Genomic DNA, 17,750 nt, shown 5'->3' with positions numbered 1-17,750 from the left:
GTGTGATGGGATAGTCTTTTACGCATTCTAAGACTAACTCCGTGTATTTTTTTTGCAACGTTTCAAGTTTACTGCTCTGGAAATAAAAATAAATGAATATTATATATTTAAGTTATTAATTAAAATTATCCACGCTATATCTCGGGATCATTTGCTAATTGTGAATATAAGTATTGTATGTTCACATTGAGTAAAGAGGTTAAGGTCGTCAGAAAACGCTGGATGCAGGCCGCTTCCAACCAGTCTTATTTTGAATCAACGAGGGAGGTCTATGTCCAGCTGTGGACATCAACCGCTATAATAATGATGGTGATGTGTAAAAAACGATCATAAAGTTACTTTTATTATTGTATAAAGTTTAACTGCAATTTGAATTATGAAAGCAGTCTATTTTTGTATGTACATTCATCACCGTCATTCCACTGTTGGAAAAAGGCTTCCCCCATAGATTTATAGTGGGACCGATTCCATCCAGGGTCTTCCGATGACTTTACCGAGGTCGATTATTCACTTTTTGGCTGGGCGTCCTACGCTACTCATGTTTATGCTTTATCCTAATAAAAAAAATATTCACACATAAAACATAATGCGCAGCAAATTAATAAAACTAAAATTTACTTACCAATACAAAAGTGATTAAAATGATGTTAAAAATAGCCAGAAATAAACACTTTGCCATGATAACGTTTCGTACTGTTAGATGATCACAGTTGGAAGTGAGAATGTGACAAATTATCATCTAAATAAATATCCGTGGTTATGAACATCAAGCACTATGTCAACATATATAATTCACATTGGATACACAAAAGCAATTTTTTCTTTGTTAAAATCGTTTATTTGTTTACGCTATTTCCGGTAATATGAATATTTTTACTGAAAGAATGAAGTTACAGTGGAAATCTATTTCCTTATATATAAGCTATTTATAGTACATATATTTTTGTTATTACCTTGTACTATTGTCGTATATCTTTTTTGATTACAGATTCATGTTTTTAATTCAATATTTATTTATTCTTTTTTGTATGTACATCAACACAGAATATGAAAAGATATTCGATAAAATAGGCAAAAAATAAGTTCAAATGGCGATGTTATCGTAAACGGCGATTTACTACCGACAGCCATTGGATGGACTTAGTTAATCCAATCCTGTGAAATGATAGTATGTAGCGACACGAGCTGAGGCTCATCCGGGAGCCGTCAGGTTCCGCTACCTTAAAAGAGGTCTTGCGCTAGGCGCCCCTTGCGCCCTGTCGTCTGAAATACTTTAAAAATATCTTTTTATTATTATGATACATGAACTACGCAGATAAAACACATTTGTACAATAAATTTAATACATGAATGACATGCAAATAAAATGATTGAAATACCACATAAGCAATGTAAACTCAAATTTATACTATTATAATACGTAAAATAAAAAATAAGTAAAATACCCAAACATCCTTATACACAAACAAGCAATTTACAAAAAAACATACATATAAAAGTTACTCCGTTTAAACACCGCAATCATATCAATTACGTAATTAATGTGAGCTCAGGTAAATCTAAAAACATGTACACAAAGTGAACGAATAATGAAAGAAAGTTCTTTCTTTTTTATCTTCTGAGTACATTATTAACCTCTCTCTCTGATTAACAATTAAAAAAAGTAAAACGTATTAATGAGATATGTATAAATTAAATTTTAATCAAAGGTTCAATGACTTCCTTAGAATCAATTGCTAATAAATGGATTTTATAATCGTTTGCAAACGCCCAAACAACGAGTTTGTTGTTTGTGATAGCGTAAATATTAACACAAAACTATTTTTGAAAGAGCATCGTAAAAAGAAAGAACAATATATTTCAATTTTGAAAATTCAAGTTATGCAAAAGTTAAATTATGATATTGGCGATTAAAACACTTAATCATCATCATCATAATTTCAACATTATTTATCACTTTACATTAAGACATTTATATGCAGTAAATATAAAAAAAATATTATAACAATTTATTGGGTAATTTGTATATATTTAAATGAAATACCGAGCTGTTTCCTGACCTCGGATGACAAATGTGCAGTTAACGTAATAAGTCATACATTAATAAATTAATTGTGCCAACAAAATACCTTGCAAATTTTTTGTTACTTCATCTATTTAGAGTTTATTACAAGCCTTTGTAACGACCTTTTCAAATGCAATGTCAATTCCCAAACTTCCTCCTTAATCAAAAACGATGACGGTCAGTTGTTAGTACTTCTAATTATTGTCACAGGCTGAGGTTATCCGTATAAAACTGCCTGTGTGGATTTTTCGGCATCTATAAGTCGTACACATCCAGAGACATAACTAATACTAACGGATACATTCAAGTAATAAAATGAATCAAGGGGGAATTTTGATTTATTTTTTCTATTTCATCATGTTAATATCGTTGAAAACGCATGTAAGTATTGTTAAACTTTTTTTTAATGGAAGTGATAATAATGTTCTATTTAAGTACAAATAAATTTTGGCGCCCCAATTTGGCAACAGTAACAAAGCGATTATGTTGCAACGTAGTTATTGTCTTCGCTCATCGTTAACACTCCTATATAACCAGATAGCCAAATATATTATGACTGAATCCCATTAATATTACAATATTTACGATTTATTCTTGGGCACTTTTTTGAATATAAAGGCACTGAAACTTGGTCCCACCCTTCGATAGTCTTTGGTAGGTTCATAGTCGCTTAACGAACCATTAAAGTGGCTATGATCAGGATTTCTCTTCGAAATCGAATAAGGAATGCAGAGATCCGCAGATGTACGAAAGTAACCGATATAACCGAGCAAATCTGCAAATGAAATGGCAAAAGGCAGGTCACGATAGGCTTAGAAAATATAGCCGCTTGTATCTTATGGTTCTGGGATACAAACTATGGACCGACAAACGCAGCGCAGGAGAGCGTGGGAAGGACCCGCGAATCGCAGAGACGACCCTATAAAAGACCCAAGAATGCGGGCTTTTTACTACCGGTCCTATAGGAAGTCTACATATAATTCATTTATTATGCTGTTAGCAGATATTTCAATTTGATACTAGATTAACGTCGTTATTGTTATAATTGTATTTCAGGTGGTTTCTTTATGATCTTTAAAGTTTCTCCGTGTATCTGACTCATTACTTAATTCTGAATACATTCTATAGAAAATATTCTTTTTCTACAACCCCGTCCAGTATTATTACGCATATATTCTCTAATCAATTGTAATTCAAAAAAATGTAAGAAGTGTAATTTTAATATTATGTGACCACAAAAAACCCGTCCGCGATTTTCTGAAGCCTCTTGTCAGATCAGAGCTTATTTAAAACCTTTATAGCGTTAAATTAAAGGATCCGATTCTTGTTGCAGTTGAATTGGTGTCTTCTGGCTTTTTGCTATTCGTTAAAATTATTTACAATTTAAACCTTTCATTTCATTACAGGCAATGACAGCGGAGCAAAAAGCAGCGATACATGAGCATTTCGAACAATTAGGAATGGAATGTATGAAGGAATATCCTATTTCCGATGACGATATAACTAACCTAAGAAGCAAAAAATTAGGCACCGGACCAAATGTACCCTGTTTCTTATCCTGCATTTTAAAGAAAGCTGGTGTAGTGAGTATAAATTACTTAGAAAATATCTAACCTGCAGATGTGGGGTTTCGTACATGAAGAGGTGATTGATTATAGGTCCAAAAGCTTTAAAGTGGTGAATGTATATCTCATTTGCTGTCAATTAATGTATGGTACACACTATCAAAATTTCAATGGTTTAAAAAATAATGTATAATGCAATAACAACATAGTAAAAAAAGCGTTTTCAAAATTGAGAACGGTTAGTAATTGTTGGAAAATCTTTAGAGCTTTTTGCTGACTAATGAGCTTTACCTTCACCTCATTAAAGTTTATATACCTATAATCAACTCAACTGTATGTGAGCAACTGAAAGCGATTCACTTCTTATCGCTGTATGAAATAACTTATACCAAAGTTTTAATGATCGGAAGTAACTCTGAGTAATTAAACTTTCAGATGGATGAGAAAGGAATGCTGCAAAAGGAGACGGTTCTTGAACATGCAAGGAAAATTTTTAATGACGAAGAAGAATTGAAGCAAATCGAAAATTATCTTCACTCATGCTCGCATAGTAAGTTCAAATTTATAAAAGTTAAATGAAAGTATTAAAATGTAAGAACTTTCAACTGTTATTGAACAAAGTATATCTTTTACGAATTTAAATATAATTATTTTGTTTCATATTTAATTGTCCTTTTTCGCAAATACTTTTATTCTTTCATTGTTTTCTGTCTCTCTCTCAAATTGGATATACAGGATGATAGATTATAAGTGTAAAAGATATAAAAGGCTTTATAGCGCATTTTTCAGCAAAGCGCTTTGAAAATTTTCCGTCTATTTTCAATTACCAAATCACTTTCTATATCATCATCAAGTACCACGGTGCACTAAGAAAACATTTTTTAAATTACAGTCAACAAGGAAACTGTTAGCGACGGTGAAAAAGGCTGTGAACGCGCTATGTCTGCTCATAAATGCATGATCGACAACGCAGCTCAGGTAAAATTAAAAACATGTATTTCAGAAATTAAATTACTTTTCTAATTTTCAAATATTCAAATCAAATTGGGGACATCGCTTTTAAACTCAAGTGTTAGTATCGCGGGTTTACCGTTCCTCATCAATAAATATAATTTAATTTATTTTGTTAAATATAAACTTAATGCTTTGCTTTTGATGTTTTACAATTATTTAACAATTTTCTTTTCAGTTCGGCTTCGATTTGTAGCTTGGCGCATTCGAATCAATCGACACAATAATAAACAATTGAATGATATTGTAAATTGATGAATAAAAATAATAAGCATATAATCATGTCAGAGTTTTCTTATTTCCTGCTTACCTATTAATTGCAACCCGAAAAAAAATTATATGTGGATAAATACATAGTTATTCGTTAATCACCTTGTGAGCTCCTAAGCTGTACATGCTAGTCTGTGGTTTCCGATCCCGAAGCTCAAGACTCCAACAGCCATCCGTTCTGCGCACTATAGAGCCTGTCCACAGTCACTTCAAATGTCAATCTGCGGAGATATATCCGATATCCTTAATACGTGCTTATACGAAATTAATCTCATATTTTGCTGCCTTAATCATATGTTTCAATAATATTATTGTGAGACAATAAGGGCTAAAATATAATTTATCGAGAACCAATCGCAACCTTAAAACTCAAAATCATGACCTGAATAAAAACAAGCCATTTAGCCATTGAGTGATGATTTGGTTTACATTTTAAATTTTTTGTAAAAGGATCGACAAATGTAACAGGTTTTAAATTAAGGCATCTTTCAAGCTTGAATTTAAAATTTTCATAATAACAACAACCTTGTTCTTTTTAGTATAATAAAAATAAAATTATCTTCATGTAACTATTGAATATTTTTATTTTAAAAACAATTTTTTTAACTTTAACTAAGGGCAAGTTACATTTTTCGTACTACGAAATCTTTAATATTCATTGATAGGCTCCTATTACTATTATAACTTTCTTTTTTACATATCTGATCTAAGTATTTTTTAAATTTATCTTATCTGTTGTCCCATGAAAATACAAATTAACTTAGTCTTTCCATTAGTGATGTTATAAAGAAAAACAAGGTTTTCTCTTGTACGTAACATTTATTACTATAACAGCGAATTAGTTTAATACATTAATATAAAACCATTCAAAACATATAAAGCAATTTACAATATACAAAGTTGTCTCCGTTGATTGTTGTAATACAGTCCTTTAATCGCCAGTTGTCAATAGCACCACGTACTCTTTCTATATAACAATTCTTTACTGCCAAACTTATGAATTGTTTTAGAAAGTCTAAATTATCATGGCGTATAAAGCAAGCCGTACCAAAACTGACTATAAATCATAACCTCAAGTGAATGAACATCAGGTCTAGATGACGGCTACATTTCAGCTCTAAGTTCAGAGTGTTTGTATCAAACCAATGTTGAATGGATCTAGCTTTAAGGGGAAGCTTGTTTAGAACTTTCAGCATAAATAAGGTCATTTTGATTATTAAAATATTGCACAAATATAAAAATTTTCTCATCCGTAAACAATTTTTTTCTGTGACTTCCCTTTGCGTACTGTCTTTGTGTACTTGTATTGATTTTACCACCCTATCCTTAATGAAATTATCAGTTAAGTAATAACCAGTGTATCTTTTAAAGACTGCAAGTTCTAAACCATCTTTTATAATACGCGACCTGATTCTTAGTACTATCTTCATGTCTCGAAATAAAATATTTTATTTTCGGACAATATTTATTTTCCTTACTGCCTTTTTCCTTACCTACCTTTTTTACGAACACTACGTGGAAGGCCAGGTCTTATTCTATCGCAAACAAAGGAGGTTTCATTGTACCTATCAACAGCCCGGTGTACAATATTTAACTGATAAATAATTATTGTATGTAGGATTTTAAAAATTGTATTTAGTACCATACCTACTTTATGTAATGCAATAACAGCAATTTGGTTCTCTTTATCACCCCACACTGTTTTAACATCACTAAATATTTTACAATATTTTGGCGCTAAAATAAAGATACATTATGATCAATCATATATATAAAAAAGTCCGATTCCAAATTCAAAAGTAAAATTTTATTTTCTATTACAGCATTTATGGCCAGATTAAATATATATGTATAAACAAATTTTCACTTTGTATCTGTACTAAGTACTCTCATTTCTAATATTAGTTATTACAATTTTTCGTTAACTTTTCAATTTTAAATGATAAAACACTTAATAGCTATTACTAAAAAAATTGAAATTAAAAAAAATATTGTTTCCTCACAAATCATTAGCCAATTGTTATGCAAAAATGCAGTTTTTTTTTATTACAATTGACATAATACTGACAGTAGAAATAATCATATGAACATTATCAAAACAAGAATAAAATAGCCCTGATAGTGCAATGTATAATGGAAAGTTAATTCATACACAATTTTTTTAATTCTGCTTTTTATTTATTAAAATTTAATACAACAATAAAAACAAATCATAAATCCAATGAAATAAGGCTGCATTCTGTCATTCTTCGTACCATCTAAACATAATTCGTACCGCCCTTAATGCCCGAACGTAAACTGGAAATATAAAATGAATAAAACATCATTTGTCTTATTGTCATAAATTCAATGAATCAATTAATAAAAAAATGTTTTATTATATACTCATATTACTAACTGCAACGTGATGAATAATTTATTCGACGTCATCATAAACTACATATTTATGCGAGGAATAAACTTAAAGCAATTGATTAAGTTGAATAACGCAAGAAAACACATATTCATATCGTGATAGGGCGTAAACAAACACTCACGATTTTAAGTAAAATAAAACGCCTATTTGATGTTTAATTGAAATAGGACATCTTCATATTGAAGACATCAATGCGCATAATTGCATTTTCCTATAATAATACTTTCATTATACAGGACGTTTGGTAATAGACATCAAATCTTTAACGGGGTAAACATACATATCTCATTTGCCAGCAAAATCTTTAGAGCTTTTACTCCATTTTCCAATTAACCTTTATAATGATTACTCCGAATTTTTTTTATTTTAAATGAAAGGACATAAAAACGATTAAGTGTAATATGTAGTAATCCGAATAGTAAAAATTAATTAAGAGAAGTTCTCTTATCATAATGATGACAAGAAATTAATCCAATAATTGAGAAAAATTAAGAATAAGAATAAGTAATCAATCCAAAAATAAATGGTTTCATAAATATTTTTGAAACCATTAAATTGACACCAAATGAGCTGAACATTTACCTCGTTAAAGCTTTCTTGCCTACCACCAACCATTTTTCTTCAAACCTTCAGCCTTTATAAAACATTTTCATATGTATGAAAATAAATCTAATTTATATCATGTACCTGTTCCTTGTACGGTTCCATACATTTGTACAGGAGGGTGGCCCTTTCGCAGCCCTTGTCATCACTGACCGACTGCTCGTTCACTGAAAAATACATACATTTAACCTTAATAATATGATGTTAATTAAATTTTACGCCACCAGTAAATTTTTGAAAATGATGAGTAAGCTTCTATATAAAAAAATTAAAGGTAATTTATATATTTTTGAGTAAAATCTTTTGTACTTAATCCGAGAATTAATTGATAATTGAGAAAACCAAGAAGTCTTTAGTCATGTTCCTTTTTTGTGACCGATGGGTCGATTCATATCATTTTTATTACCAGAATAAAGTCATCTAATGTTATTAGTTCGCTGTATTCCACAATGTCAAGATATATATTTTCAGTCATATCCCGTCTAATCTTTTACAAGTTTTAACAAAAAATTGACTTGAATTTACGGTTGTTGTGACTGTAGTCAAAATATGGCAAAAATAAAATCAAGTTATTCTATAAAGAGAAATTTTATGTGACTCATAAAAAGTCAATCATATACCTGAACTGCATTTTTCAATAACTTCTAATGCCTTTTTTTGGTCTTCTTCATTTGTAACAAACTTTTTGATAAGTTCCGATGACTTTTCAACATCAAATTCTCCTTTATCGTTGATCTGAATAATAAATAATATTTATTATTAAAAAAACATTAACATACATGGTGTTAAAAGTTAGAAAGCAAAATTTAATCACTGTTAAACTTGCCATTTTAAGAAAGCGCAAAAATATTTATGCGTAATAAAATTTGTTTACAATATTTTGGTATACGCCAAAATATTTTTTTACTTTACGATTTTAACTTACGGTCTAACTTATATTATAAAGCTTTGCAAAAACTCAAAATTCTAATAAAAGTAAGATATTCGGAAATATCGCACTTAAATTAAAATTTCTAACGAAATATACCACTACTACAATGGCCGTTTTAAATTCAATAAGTTGTAAAAATAGCAACAACCGTTCATCACTTTTGATGAAAAAACATTCTTATGACGCAAAAAAAGAAATTGGCCCATGAGGGGATCGAACCCGCGACCTTCGCGTTATTAGCACGACGCTCTAACCAACTGAGCTAATGGGCCCGTGACAAGCGTGATAATTTTTAGATAAACATTTTCCAAAGTTATTTTAATGATTTATTATTGTTTTCTTACATTTATAAACTACGCCAACCTAAGAAAATAATCATAGCTAATTAAAAAAAAGATACAAAGCAACAAAGATAATTTAATTTGATTTTATATAAAGCATTATTTAATCCCACAAAACCAAGGAACACTTTAAACAACACTTTAAATCTCGATATTGAACTTACCACTCCCATTTTCTTTCCAAAGCAGGCAAATAAACATGGATCAAGAGAATCGGCTTTACCCGACTCCTTAGCTTTTTTTATCTCCTCTTCTTCAATACCAAACTCTTTGCTGCACTCAGCGATAAAAGGACGAAGTCCAGTTTTTATTGCAGCTATCTCTTCTTCAGTAAAAGCCTAAATAAAAAAAGTGTAATTTAATAGGAAAAATATTAAAAACCCAAAATGAATTCAAAAAGTTTAAAGTTGATGTTAGAAATTTAAACTATTTCTTATATTTTAAATTAGTCTCTTAGTGTTGGTACATCAAATTTTTGTTAAATATTATTGTTTTGTATGTTAAAAGTTTTTAATAATACGTTATGACGAAAACCATGCCATCATTTAAAAAAAAGGTTTATTTTAATTGTGTTATAACAATAATCAATTTATAATATTTACGTATACTAACTAAAAATTAATCAAATATATAATGTTAGATAGTTCGACTTAGTGGAGAACAAATTTACAAGCATTAAGCGTTGAAATAAGAGATTGCTAGTTTTATTATTGTTTTGATAATAAATTAAATGTTTGATCTTGAAAGTTTTATTAAGCTTTCATATATATGTCAAATTGTCAGATGTTTGTGTACACAGACCAACAAAGTTTCTTATACACTAACTTACCCGAACATTTCTTAAGCTAATGGCAATAACTGCAATCAAAAGAAACAAGTAATGCAACGATGACATTTTCTCTACAATTATATATATAATATCAGAATACCGAAAGTGTTACTTCTACCTAGCCTGATACTAGTCTGTCTTGTATTAGGAAAACACACATTTTATATACGAAGCTCGACACGTTTTTTCTCTAAAGACTGATTATCTATCTGACACGTACAGTGCTGTATTATACATAATAAAAAACATGTAATTTAACCATTAGATGCGCAGGTTTTTTTTTTTATTTTCGGGTGAAACAATCGCAGCTTCTTAGTTTTTATAGACATTAAAAAACGTTTACGATAAAAAGTTTAATTATTGATAAATTAAAATTTTCCTGTATTGTCACTGGTTATTAAAAAAAAAGACAAATTAGGTAATAAAAATAACTTTGGGGAAAAAGCTCAACTTGTCGAATCCAACTACATCTTCTTAGCCTTCAATGTCTTTTCACAGTGGTCTAGAACCACGAAGTTACCAGTGATGACAGTGAAACTTATTCTCTCATTTCGAGCCTCGTTGCTATACCTCATTTTGCCCAGTCGTCCAAAGAGCCATGGAGACAATCTCTCTGAACTTCCCCTAAATTTTGAATGAGATGCATAGATGTACAAATATAACCGATATTGACAAGCTGAAGTAGCAACGTACAAGCTACATAGCGCGCAGAACTAATTGCTTCTGGGATCCTGGAGTGGATATCACGGATAAACAAGCGCCGCGTTGGACGTCCACCCATTGGGTGGATTTGCGGCCTTTTCGGAAGATGCTGGATGCAGGCCACTTACAGTTGGCCTTTTTAGTACTATATGGGAGAGGCCTATGAGAACATACTACGGCTGAAATTATAATAATTTACCAATAAAAATTATTTCCATGCAAGATGTCTTCATTACTTTCCCATAAACTATTTTTGATCCACCTCTCGTTATCTTTTTAAGGAGATTTCTAGTAAATCAAGAACAATAATTATTATGCGCTAACCACTAAGATCATTAAATAACATCAGAAAGGCTACTTTTTGTCTTGTCTTTTGTTTAATAAAATGGTAAAAACAATATATTTTTAATTTCCGTCATTACAATCACGCTAAATCAACATTTCGTTTTAAATAAAATAATGTGTATTACTACCAAAAAATCGACTCGTTTAATCGCTTATTATTTTACGCAACTAAGTCTCCTTAATCCATAGAAATAAAAGCTAAATTTAATCCAGCCAGTTCAATTTTCAACGGAACGTTCTTTAAAAAAACTAATTTCAGATCAAAATGAACTATATGGTGCAAAAAATAAACTATATGGTGCAGTTCTGAAAACTATTATCTTTAGTTTTTTTGGTCTAAATTGCAATTCGGGTTATTTTTATGTTTAGTATTATGCATTCAGTAATTTAAACCCATTTGGATTTTTTTTCTACTGTTATAAATATTACTTATGATAGGAACAAATGTTATAAGTGTATTAGAGGGACCGGAAAAAATGTCTGATTAGATCGGCTAATGAAAATTCTGTCGATATATTTTACAGAAAAAGCAATTGATTTTTACCGCTCCGGCATTGAAAATTTGTATACTGATGGTATATATCTGTAAATATTTTTAATTAGAAATAAAAACTTTTTCAAAATGTAGTCCTATGAATTTAACTTAAGAAAACGATATTACATTCCTGTCCCCCTAATACTATGTAATAAAATTGCGTAACATTACGATTTTCTACGCAATAAACAAGATTATGTTTATTTAAATACAAATAAAAGAAATAACCGACATATAAATCATTAAACTTTTTATTGTATTAGAAATAGTGATAAATGGCACCAATAAAAAATTGCATCGAACTGATAGCCACTATGACTTAGTAAACAGACACCATGTCTTTTATTAAAATTTTCAACAAAATTTTTGCAACTGACGGTTCTCTTCCGTTAGTAATATTACGGATTTTGCGTTTTAGAATATAGTTCATTCTGTTGTGTCTATAAACACTTCGACATACTCCGACAAAAAAATACTAAATGATGCTTAAGGACATGAAGAGGACAATGAATAAACGTTTAAATTTCGAGGAAATGTGCGGTAGGAAACTTCCTTTATAATTTTCATGGCACAGTGCTTTTGAAAACTACTTTCTACAAATATTTGTTGTAAAACAAAACTCTTGTTGAAAAACCCTAACATACCATATATATTTTCATCTCTTACATTGTTGTACCTCTCATTTTAATTTAACAATACCGCGCAATACCACGTATTCGTTCAAAAAGTATGAAAATAATTCGATACGTCTCATTAAACTCTTAATGATACTATATTCGCCAGAGACAGTTAATAGCGTGCATTTATAAGTTAAATAAACGCACAAAACTCTTTTGGCACAAGTATTATTTTAATTTTAGGTTTATTTACATATTTATACATATAAATATTAATAAATAATATATATAATACGAAAATTCATAATTATCCGACACAACAATTTTGTCTGGAAAATTCAAAGGTGAATCCCTACAGATATGCCATTCGAATTCAAACGTTTGCAGTTCCCGGTGCGGCTTTCGCAATGACTATCAACAAAGGATAAGGATAATCGTTGCAAGTGTTTGGATCAAATTTGGAAAGTCCATGCGTCCGCGTCGGAAAACCTTATATATTTCTTTGCCTGATTTATTATACAAAACAATAAAAAATGTGTATACCACAGCACTTCTAAATATCGAAACGATATTGCACAATCACAATTTTCGAAATAAACAAATTCTATAAAATAACTAAAAAGGAATTGAAATATGTATATCGTACAAATTTATTTTAGTTGATGGCGTAGCAAAGCGCACAGTGTGCAGCTAGTATATAATTAAAATCTATAATTTTCGTATTATAGATATATATCTTTACTATATATATTTCCAGAAATAAAAATGAACTGACTCAAACTTATTACTGGTATTATTATTAAATTTTAAATTTATAACCTATTGATACGAGTTTATTACACACTTTTTTATTTTTTAAACCGATAACATTGCTTTACAAATTTGTCGTATTGTGTCATCAGCGTTAATTTTTTGAGCAACCTTTTTTAATTTGAAAATAACATTTTGCGTAATAGTTCAGAGACATTACTCTTATATGTATTGTATTTTTATCTATTTACCATTTATTTAAATTATAATATATTTAATTCTACTACGGCGTAAATAGATGTTTTCATAATAATAAGAATTTGTTTCATGTAATCCTAATCAATTAAAACTCAATTTTTTTTAAAACACTTGACTTGCAGTGGTCGTTCGGTATAAGTGTATGCTCACCAAGGCCTTGATATAATTATTGACCGACAGACAAGCCATTTATTTACTATAATTATAAACTGCAATTAGACCGCTGCGCCAGGAAACGTGACTAAGCAAAGAAGATGAGCTGTCGCTAGGGTCCGATGGTTATTTTTTAAATACATTCTACTTTATTTAACATTTCAACTTTTTTTATTTGGTACCATAAAAAGGCAAAGATTTTTCTGAATTCTACCGAAACAAAAAATTATATATACTAAATATATATGTTCGGTGTTAATAAATGATATACAGTGATAAATTATTATATTAATAAATGATATAAAAATGTAATGAAATTTTTTTCATATTTTAGGACCATTAAAAAGAAAATATTAAATACATAGTTAATTTTTAATAAATAAATCATTTTTAGTAAATAACGATAAAAAACCATATTTAAAAAATCATAGTTTAAAAAAATAATCGTTTTTTTAACTTTAGATCTAACAACCCTAAAGTAGTCGCTCTAGTGTGATTTTCCCGGCAATTTTTTTTGCCCGGTAATGACGTAATTTAGCCAGCGGTGCAGCAGTCAAGGTTACATCCTATAAGTTACGAGTACATACAAATAACAAATGAAGTCGTGGAAATTTTTGAATAAATTTATATTTATAACAAATAACGACCTAAAACAATAATAAACGAGAATTGACAAACGTTATCTAAAAATAATTTAGGGAAGCTCCCAACCTTTTTTTTAATTTAGAAAATATCAAAACAAAAATGGCTTAGACTTACTACTAAAACACAACCAGTGCAGATTTTATAACAGTGCATAACCCTAGGGTTTTAAACAACATACTTGCATTACTGTATTTGCGCTTAGACTTCTTTATATTAGATGTCATCGAGTCGATAGCCCAGTTATGGCATTAAAGGAGGCATTCATAGCGGAAACATATTTTTTTCTAGAAGTATGATGTACATGTTCTCATGTTGCTACCACCAGTAAAAGCAGTGAAAATAGACCCCTCCCCCACTAGGTAAACCAACGATATAATCAAGGTCGCTAGAACTGGATGCGGCAGCGCAAGGCTGGTCATCATGGAGATCTTTGGGGGAGGTCTGTGTCTTAAATTAATAGCAAATAAATAGCATAGGTACCGCAGATAGCAGTATTCATTAATCGGTAGGACCAGCTTTATCTGCAAGTTTTCTCATTATTATCCCGTGTTGCTTTTGTTTTATTGCGCTAGTAATATTAGTCGTAAGGCCGCGTGCACGGATTCCCCGCATGCTATACAATAAAGTATTTAAAGACCAAGGAAAATAAGCCTTCGGCGTTTGATTTGATATGATCAAAACTTTAAATAAATTCTCTATATTTCTCTAAAGGTGAATGAGAACACAAGGTAAAGTGCTTGCTTGCTTTACGACGTTATGGTAATTATAGCCTATATATTAGCAAAGATCGATGTTTGGGTCTCTCGGGCAACCTAGTGTCGAAATGCTAAACGGGTGTGTATTGACGAGTGACGGCACAAGCAGAGAGATCCTCTAGAGGAGAGAAATCCCCAAGCTGTAAAGTAAACAGTCTAAGAGCCCAGTAACATAAAAGAAGTTTAAGACTACGCCCTGCGTCGTCGCACTGAATCTGCAACTTCCACTTAGATAAAGTATAAGCCAGGTCAAAAAACATGTAAATTACATTTTACTTAATTATAATTGAAAGGAGTCATACTTTTCATTTCTTTATTAATAAATTTTAAGTTGCCAGAAATTACATAAGATGTCATTAAAATTATAATTTTATAAGCACAACATAGCACAACTTTAAAATTTTCTATAAATTTTATGGAAAAAGGAACACTTCAGGATTATAATCGTACATGCATTTTGCAGTCCAGTACGACGATTCACACAGATCTTTGTATTTCTTGGCTGAAAGATAAAAACGGACAATTAAGTTGCAACTTAGCAAAATTCTTATTATAAATTCGAAAATGTTAATTTATAATGAATATATTTATAATGAATCTGTAAGGAGATCCGTAATCCGGCGAACGAAAGTAACCGCCATAGCCAAGCGGATTGGCAAGTGAGCACGCCCTAAGTTTTTTTTTAAATTCGAATTAGTCAGTCTTGATTGTATTGGACATCACGCCAACTTAGATCAGCTTGGCCAGACTGGATTTACCCCGAGAACTAGGACCCCTCGCCCTATAGTTAATCGGCCATCCAAAAAAAGTGGGCAGATTTCCTTATTAAGGTCGTCCGAAAACGCTGGATATAGACTGCTTCCAACAGGTCAATGGAAATCAATGAGAGAGGGACGCTTTGTATTAACTAAGATCGAGAACTACAAAGATTGAGAACGCTACATGAGTTTGGCTGAACGCAAAGTTTCATTAGCAGTACACGGTTAGCATTTAGATATGCGATTGCCCGGAAATGTCTAACAATAGCTTGGCCGATTGTTATTTTTGGAGGAGCATTATCGGATTCATCCAAAGTTTTACAAAGAACGTGATTAAAAATGAACCATGTCTTACATGTATCTTTACAATTGTCTATCGCTGCTTTTGCTGCTTCTTTTATATCGGGGGGAAACATCATGTCCACTTGTTTTATAGAGGCTTCGTAGTTCAGCTTATTATTTTTTACCTAAAATTTAAACAAAACCTATATAAAAAGAGTCGTTACATTTATAGTGATACAATTTCTTTTATCTGCGATTTTTTATACTTCTTTATACTTCACCGAAATACCTTAAATAAATAATATTTACAACACCTCTAATTTAAATGAAGACGGTTTTCACTGGCCATTAATATTTAATTTAATAAAAAAAAGTTATCAAGACACCATATTGTCGCTTTCCATTTTGCGAGTTTATTGTCAAACTCAGAAAATTTTTTAAAAAAAAAGTCATCTTTTACTTACAGTTTGAGACAATTGAAAAACGCAAGCAATGTAACACATAACGTTTCTTTCCTCGATAAATTTTCCTTTGTCTATTTCTCCAATTAAATCTAAAAATTTAACAATTGCTTTATAAATTCACCACTCTTAATTACTTAATATTAATAAAATTACCTTCCGTTACGTCATTCTTCCCCATACAATTCTTCTTCAACATTTTTGACGAGTTTTTTAACTGTTGCCTGGTCATCTAAACAAACATTTACGTTTATTAAAAAACAATATTCATTATTTCACAACATTATTTATTGACGGCACGCTTTAATCACGTTATTCTTTTGCTATATAGAATTTATTATATGGATCTTTAAATCATAAACGCATCCATTTATATTACGTGCAATTATTTTTAACCCAGGGATCACGGGCGATTTGAGGATATAGTAAATATGTCGTCATATTATTATGAATCAAGAGAGCGCGAAACTAAAAGATAGATAAACTGCTCCTTTGAAGAAAAAAAGCTAAAGTTGGTAGTAAACTGATAAGAAATATAATGAATTAATTATTGTTAAACAAAAGTTATGAGACCAAACGTTTTTAGTTTAAGACACTATATATAAAAAAAACTTTATAAGAAAAGATGGCCGACGAGTACATAATACGACAAACTCATTTGTCTATATCTTAAACCAGAATACAACAACATTCGAACGCTTCCTTTTTACAATAGGAATAGATACCACAGTATCCGACAAAAAGACTTGCCAGCTATAAATTTTTGAAGACCGATAAACATTAATATTCTTTGAAAATTAACCATCAGATAAGGTGATATATTCTTTAACGGAAAGCAATGAAACAAAAGATGTATGACCAATTATACTTTCATTAATAAATAATATCAATATTTAAGTAAAACTTTGTAAAGGAACCGATCAAAATAAATATAATCTCGTACTTACACCGTAGACATCACAAGAGAAAAAAATTACAAAAATAAGTAAAAACAATACTCGAGAGATCATCGTAACAACTTATATCTTTCTTCGAAGAAAGAATAACGACGTTTGTAGAAAAAAATGTCATTCGCAGACAATTTAAAGACAGTTTGATTAGCGTAGAAATATCTTTAATCACACCGTCCAGTCGCTAATACCAGAATACAGAGGTATAATCTAAGTCTCGATAAAACTAGCCCGTTAGGCCAACTTGTATCTATATACGTAGTTAAAGAGCGACATGTTGCATTATTCATTTATTTGCATACTTTATTCCAAGCATAAATGCAAACCATGCCAAAGCCATTATCTGAAATTTTTTGTAATATCTATAGCTCTTAGTTGTTAAACGTAAGTGTAATAATTAGAAAAAAATATCTATAAGAGATAAGCATGATCTTTAAATACTAAATTCAGGTACAGTAACCCAGCTAACAAAATAAAAGCAACATAACAACTCCTTTGCTTATCACTA

General features: G+C 30.4%; 3 protein-coding genes and 1 non-coding gene across 7 annotated transcripts in view; 1 reads left to right on the top strand and 3 right to left on the bottom strand.

The window, feature by feature from the left end:
* Positions 1-4,873, top strand: part of LOC137929020 (general odorant-binding protein 19d-like) — a 119,667-nt gene extending 114,794 nt beyond the window's left edge. For 3 of the 4 annotated variants that reach the window (XM_068772075.1, XM_068772056.1, XM_068772065.1), the window contains 4 exons: positions 3,472-3,648; positions 4,066-4,180; positions 4,523-4,608; positions 4,820-4,873. In XM_068772075.1, coding sequence (XP_068628176.1) covers positions 3,475-3,648; positions 4,066-4,180; positions 4,523-4,608; positions 4,820-4,837 — 393 coding nt within the window. In that variant the 5' untranslated portion in view covers positions 3,472-3,474 and the 3' untranslated portion in view covers positions 4,838-4,873. Of the gene's footprint in view, positions 1-2,298; positions 2,447-3,471; positions 3,649-4,065; positions 4,181-4,522; positions 4,609-4,819 lie in introns of those variants that run through there. The other variant, XM_068772047.1, reaches the window with a different exon arrangement.
* A 2,201-nt stretch (positions 4,874-7,074) lies between these two features.
* On the bottom strand, positions 7,075-10,154 carry LOC137929036 (B1 protein-like). The gene is made up of 5 exons (XM_068772089.1): positions 10,032-10,154; positions 9,367-9,540; positions 8,551-8,665; positions 8,015-8,097; positions 7,075-7,209 (listed from the first exon to the last, which is right to left on the bottom strand). Exons 1-5 carry the CDS (start codon positions 10,095-10,097, stop codon positions 7,192-7,194), a joined length of 456 nt encoding a protein of 151 aa, XP_068628190.1. The 5' UTR covers positions 10,098-10,154; the 3' UTR covers positions 7,075-7,191.
* TRNAI-AAU (transfer RNA isoleucine (anticodon AAU)) lies at positions 9,060-9,133 on the bottom strand. The gene has a single exon. It is a non-coding gene; the product is annotated as a tRNA-Ile (tRNA).
* Positions 10,155-15,204: 5,050 nt separating the features above from the next.
* LOC137931779 (general odorant-binding protein 72-like) lies at positions 15,205-17,321 on the bottom strand. The gene is made up of 5 exons (XM_068775283.1): positions 17,240-17,321; positions 16,449-16,524; positions 16,296-16,384; positions 15,905-16,016; positions 15,205-15,293 (listed from the first exon to the last, which is right to left on the bottom strand). The coding sequence occupies exons 1-5, from the start codon at positions 17,300-17,302 to the stop codon at positions 15,205-15,207; spliced, it is 429 nt and encodes a 142-aa protein (XP_068631384.1). The 5' UTR covers positions 17,303-17,321.
* Positions 17,322-17,750: the final 429 nt, after the last annotated feature.

The sequence above is a fragment of the Battus philenor genome, unplaced genomic scaffold (assembly GCF_028537555.1).
Source record: "Battus philenor isolate CCGP_79_NKW_IND1 unplaced genomic scaffold, ilBatPhil1.0.hap1 SCAF_11, whole genome shotgun sequence".
NCBI classification, from domain to species: domain Eukaryota; kingdom Metazoa; phylum Arthropoda; class Insecta; order Lepidoptera; family Papilionidae; genus Battus; species Battus philenor.
The sequence above is the reverse complement of the archived record's forward strand: the minus strand, read 5'-3'. Positions and strand labels throughout refer to the sequence as shown.

Coding starts and splice junctions, on each gene's coding strand:
- LOC137929036 (XM_068772089.1), bottom strand. CDS start 10,097: ATGTCATCGTTGCATTACTTGTTTCTTTTGATTGCAGTTATTGCCATT. Junction 8,666..9,366: donor TTGGAAAGAAAATGGGAGTG/GTAAGTTCAATA, acceptor TTTATTATTCAG/ATCAACGATAAAGGAGAATT. Junction 8,098..8,550: donor TATTGAAAAATGCAGTTCAG/GTATATGATTGA, acceptor TGTATTTTTCAG/TGAACGAGCAGTCGGTCAGT.
- LOC137931779 (XM_068775283.1), bottom strand. CDS start 17,302: ATGATCTCTCGAGTATTGTTTTTACTTATTTTTGTAATTTTTTTCTCT. Junction 16,385..16,448: donor GAAGAATGACGTAACGGAAG/GTAATTTTATTA, acceptor TTAAATTTTTAG/ATTTAATTGGAGAAATAGAC. Junction 16,017..16,295: donor TTTTTCAATTGTCTCAAACT/GTAAGTAAAAGA, acceptor TTTAAATTTTAG/GTAAAAAATAATAAGCTGAA.